The 5,104-nt window shown below is 33.6% G+C and overlaps 1 protein-coding gene across 1 annotated transcript; it reads left to right on the forward strand.

The window, feature by feature from the left end:
* The first annotated feature begins 863 nt into the window (after window positions 1-863).
* LOC145004864 (uncharacterized) lies at window positions 864-4,660 on the forward strand. The gene is made up of 5 exons (XM_078963872.1): window positions 864-1,953; window positions 2,033-2,730; window positions 2,942-3,031; window positions 3,164-3,754; window positions 4,178-4,660. Exons 1-5 carry the CDS (start codon window positions 1,863-1,865, stop codon window positions 4,295-4,297), a joined length of 1,590 nt encoding a protein of 529 aa, XP_078819998.1. The 5' UTR covers window positions 864-1,862; the 3' UTR covers window positions 4,298-4,660.
* Window positions 4,661-5,104: the final 444 nt, after the last annotated feature.

Here is a 5,104-nt window from a genome sequence, read left to right on the forward strand (position 1 = left end):
TTCCGCATTATGTGATTTCGGGACGTAACTCTGATAAATGTTTTAATTAAGCAATGCATTTTTGAATGATTGGACGAAGTAACATTTGTGTTTGAGTATAATGAAAAATGAAAATTTTACCCTTGATTTTTTTGGGTCGTTACAATTTATTTAAATTATTTGTTTAAATTTAAAAGAAAAAAACATTTCAAATTTAATAATTTATTATTATTTTTATTTTTTTATAAATTTAAAATTTTCAAATATTTAGATTTTCATATTTAATTTAAAAAAATAATAAAAAAGCCATATAATATATGAGTCTAATAGTTTTTATGATATCATGTAATATGAAATTTAATCTCTAAAAAGAAATCTTTTGAATTGGTCTAAATGTTCGACACTCATTAGGACACCATATTTATGCATATTGCATTCACATAATAAATGTTTTAATTAATTTCTAACCGATTATTTAATATTGAAAATCAACAACAAAAACTAAAACTTTACAAAAAAAAAAAAAAAAGATCCATTAGGGTAGTATGACCAAATTTAGTTACCATTGTTAGACCAAACTTTGTCTTAAATTCGTTTGAACAACATGCCACCTAAAATTTCAATTGTAAGCCAATTGATCAACTAATAAGAATGGCAACAAACTTTTTAAAGTAATGTAATTAACCATATTTAGTCATATTATAGTGTATTTGCATTTATTAAATGGGTAATATTCAAAAAAATTAAATATATCCAAACAACATTGGAGAAAATTGGGGTTTTTGATTTGGATTAGCATCGGTAACAAAATGGTGGATTTAGGGTTAATCCAAATTTTCTATAATTACAAAACGTTAATCACAAAAACTCACCCTTGGCCTTCACACCAAAAAAACCAACACCCAATACAAAGAAAACTTCCGGAATCCCTTCTTCCTTCTACCCCCATCTCTCTCTCTCCTTCTCTCTCACACACACTGAGATAAAATCTCTTCGTCTACACGGCGCAATCAAAGCGGCTTCCTGGTGTTTTTCTCCCTCTACACTCTGTGAAACCATCACGTACTATATACCTACATGCTCTCTTTATCGATATATCTTCGTCGTTCTTAAAAAGCCAATTGAAACTCTTCGCTTCCTTTCTTGTCTCACATATTGACGAATTTGAAATTCCCATTCCCAATCAATCGCTTAATCGAAGACATACAAAAGAGCAGAGGCGGCGCCTTCGGGTTCTTTTGGGTTTTCCTTTAATTCAAGCGGTTAAGGGTTAGTCAGTTTAATTTTTGATAATTTGCGGCTGATATATTACAAATTTACAATACCCTTGTCTTGATTTTTTCGTACTCTGGTTGACGGACAAACCCTAGGGGTTTCAATTTGTCTGGCTTGTTTGTGGAGTTTTGGGTTCTAGGGTTTGTTTATTGGTAATGGTGGTAGGCTAATTCATCAAGAGGGGTTATATTTTGTGCTTTCTGATGATATAAAACGTTTCGTTTTGCTGGGGGTGGTTATTGAGCCTCTTTATTACATGAAGGTCTTGTAAGTTTGTTTAATCGCGAACCATGCCTTCTGAACACTGAGAAGCGTTGTTGATCTTTGTTCTTGAATCGAATTTGGAAGTGAACCACAGTATATACGAAGAGCGAGGGAGATAAAGAGCCCTATTTTACAGTTTAGTTGATAGTTTTGGATTCTTTTATTGGATGATAGTGGTGGTATTCAAGTCTTACAACATTAGGTGGAAGCTGATTAACTAGTTAAATTGAGTATCTTGATTCATTAGACAAAGCAAAAGGTGGGAGTATTTGAGAATTGAGAATTATCACCCTGATGCAATTTGGGACTTTTTTGTTCCTTTCTTATGATGTTTGTTACTAATTATGGAAAGAACTGAGCCAACATTTGTACCCGAATGGTTAAAGAGCAGTGGAGGCTTGAGCGCATCTCACCAATCATCATCATCACACCCTGGTAATTCTTCTTTCCATGTTTGTTTTCCAATTAAACACTCTCTTTCTCCTCTCAACTTCTCCACATTTTCTTGATGTAGATGAACAAGGGGTTTCAAAATCATCAAAATCCTTGAGAAACAAGTCATTAGATAACGAATTACAACGCGTATCAGTTTCAGATCGAACAACTTCTTCATATTTTCGCCGATCTTCTATTAGTAATGGTTCGGCTCTTTCAAGATCTTACAGTAGCTTTAATCGAAACAATCGCGATAGAGATAGGGATAGAGATTGGGAAAAAGATAACAACAACAACAACAGGCAAAAAGACTATTCTGACCCTTTAGCTAACATACTGCCCACTAGGTTTGAAAAGGAAGGGTTAAGAAGGTCATTTTCAGGTGTATCTGGAAAACGTGGTGACTCATGGCCTAGAAAAGTAGCAAGTGACTTGAGCATTGCTAACAAAAGTAGCAATGTAAAGACATCATTTGAGAGGGATTTTCCTTCTCTTGGAACAGATGAAAAACAAGTGGATAATGATATAGGAAGAGTACCTTCTCCTGGATTGAGCTCTGCCATTCAGAGCCTTCCAATTGGGAATCCGGCGGTGATTGGCGGCGATGGGTGGACCTCCGCCCTGGCTGAGGTGCCTGTGATTGTTGGTAGTAATGGGAACACTACTGCTGTTCAAGTTCAACCATCTTCAGTTTCTGCAACTACAAGCATGACAGGTGGCAGGAATATGGCAGAAACTTTGGCTCATGGTCCTCCACGTATTCAAACTGCTCCTCAGGTATAATATTATTAATCTTGAAAAGTTTATAAAAAGTAAAGCCTTTATAGCAAAAAGTGAAAAGCTTCTTTTCTTGACTTTCTTTATTAAGTAATTCTTTTTCTGATAAGTAAAAAAGTATCAAGTCATGTCCTCATTAACTAAAGAAGAAACAGTGTTTAAATTTATGACTATTTTTTTTAAAAAAAATTTGGTCTTTTGTTAATTGTAGTTGAATTCTGGAACTCAAAGGCTTGAAGAACTTGCTGTTAAGCAATCCAGACAGTTGATTCCCATGACTCCATCTTTGCCTAAAGCTTTGGTAAAATCTTTATTTTGGTTTTGTTTTTGTAATATAAAAATTTATAAATTTATATAATACATGTCATGAAAAGTTATTACCTTTTTGCGAGTTTACTAAAAGTAATTATGTTTTAATATAATTTTTGTTTAGGCTGATAAACCAAAACTGAAGGTCAACCAATCACAAATAGTCAACCATCCACATTCTCCTAGACATGTAGTATCATCCATGAAGCCTGAAGTTTCAAAAACATCAAGTGTAGGAAAACTTCTTGTTCTAAAACCCTCACGTGAAAGAAACGGAATCTCACCTACTACAAAAGAGAGTTTAAGCCCAACAGCTAGTAGTAGTGCCAAATTACCAAACAGCCCTCTAGTTGTGGAAAAAAGACCCTCTTCACAAGCTCAAAGCCGAAGCAACTTCTTTAACCTTATGAGGAAAAAATCAATGAGTAACAGCAACTCTTCTGGTGAGAAATCCGGTGAACAGGTGGCGGATCCTCCTCCACCACCACCACCACCACCACCACCACCACCTGAGGGTGGGTCTGAGTTGACTCAGGTGAAAGTCAATGGTGATGCTATTGCTAATGCTAATGATAATGGGAAGCATCATGATGTGATTCTTTACTCTGAGGAAGAAGAGGCGAGGTTTTTAAGGTCTTTGGGTTGGGATGAAACTGCTGAGGATGAGGAGGAAGAAGGTCTTACTGAAGAGGAGATTAGTTCTTTCTACAGAAACGTAAGAAATAGCAACCTACTTTTATAAATTATAAATTCCTTTTATATGTTAAAAGATAAACCCTTTTGTTTCCTTCTATTGAATTTGAAGCATTGTACTTTGAAAAAGATACCCAATTATAGCTTTGTGTTTTTTTATTTATTTCTTCTTATTGTTTTTGGTGAAATTTGCTTTGTATTTTGATGACATTGCTATAATTGGGTTGATTCTTCAAACCACAAGGCTATAATAGGAATCAATAAAAATAGGAAGCTAAAATAAACTAATCATTGCTATTTTAACCTAATCATGAAAGAAAATATACATGTTTGTTACTTTTTTACTTGATAGATAGATAAATAAAGTGTTAAATCTTAGAAGGGCAAATGGTCATTTACCCAGAAAAAAAAAATCATATGCTGACATGGAAGTGTGTGATTGCAGTACTTGAGTTTAAAGCCGGCCTCAAAATTTTTGAAGGGGACAGAGGCGAAGGTATTGATGAGAGTGGGGGAGATGGAGATGGAGATGGAGATTTCATCTGATTCAAAGGTGGATGCTTGACTTTGATTTTTGGGGTGGGGTGGGGTGGGGTGTCTTTTTGTTTGATTAATGGTGAAAAAGTGCAAATGAAGAAAGTTTTGAAAATGGAGTACATAACAAACATATTGGTCCAGAAGTGAAGTGAAGGGATGGGATATGCATGCATCAACTTTGTGGGAATACAGTAGTAGAGAGAGAGAGAGAGAGAGTAGTAGGGTTTTTAGGGTTTATCAGGGGAATTTGGTTCTACTGATTGTGCAAAGAAATTTGGGTTTTTGTTGGCTGCTTGCTCAATTTTTGCTTCTCATTTTTCCTCAATTCAACAAAATCATGATGATGGCTTATTAGTTATTTTTATCAGAGTAAGAAAATTTAGGTTTTACATGTTTCTTGTTTCTTTGCTGCTATTATACTTGTCATTTTCCCGGCTTCGAAAAACAACTGGTTTTTCTATTATCTATCTATATATCTTATAAAAGAAGTATTTTTCCTTGATTCTTATGCATTTGAAACCCTAAATTTTTTTCCTTGATTCTTATGCATTTGAAACCTTCTAAATTTAATTTCCTTGATTCTTATATATTTGAAACCCCATAATTTAATTAATACCACTTAAAAAACTTTTTAATAATGATTATTAATTGGTTCTTTACTGTAAATAACATGAACAATATTAAACATAATAATACCAAGTATAAATACAGTGAATAATAAGAATATCTTTGTCATATTTTGCATTGATTATGGATCTTTAAAGAAGAAAAAAAAGTCTTTTATGAGTGTATTGCTTTTCATATAAATTTCAATATATTTTTTTTGTTTTTACCA

Source organism: Lactuca saligna, chromosome 7 (genome assembly GCF_052625555.1).
Source record: "Lactuca saligna cultivar CGN05327 chromosome 7, ASM5262555v1, whole genome shotgun sequence".
Lineage (NCBI taxonomy): Eukaryota > Viridiplantae > Streptophyta > Magnoliopsida > Asterales > Asteraceae > Lactuca > Lactuca saligna.

Excerpts from the sequence above, each read along its gene's own strand:
- LOC145004864 (XM_078963872.1), top strand. The coding sequence starts at position 1,863 with ATGGAAAGAACTGAGCCAACATTTGTACCCGAATGGTTAAAGAGCAGT. Across the intron at positions 2,731-2,941 it reads GTATTCAAACTGCTCCTCAG|TTGAATTCTGGAACTCAAAG; the intron begins GTATAATATTAT and ends TGTTAATTGTAG. Across the intron at positions 3,755-4,177 it reads TTAGTTCTTTCTACAGAAAC|TACTTGAGTTTAAAGCCGGC; the intron begins GTAAGAAATAGC and ends GTGTGATTGCAG.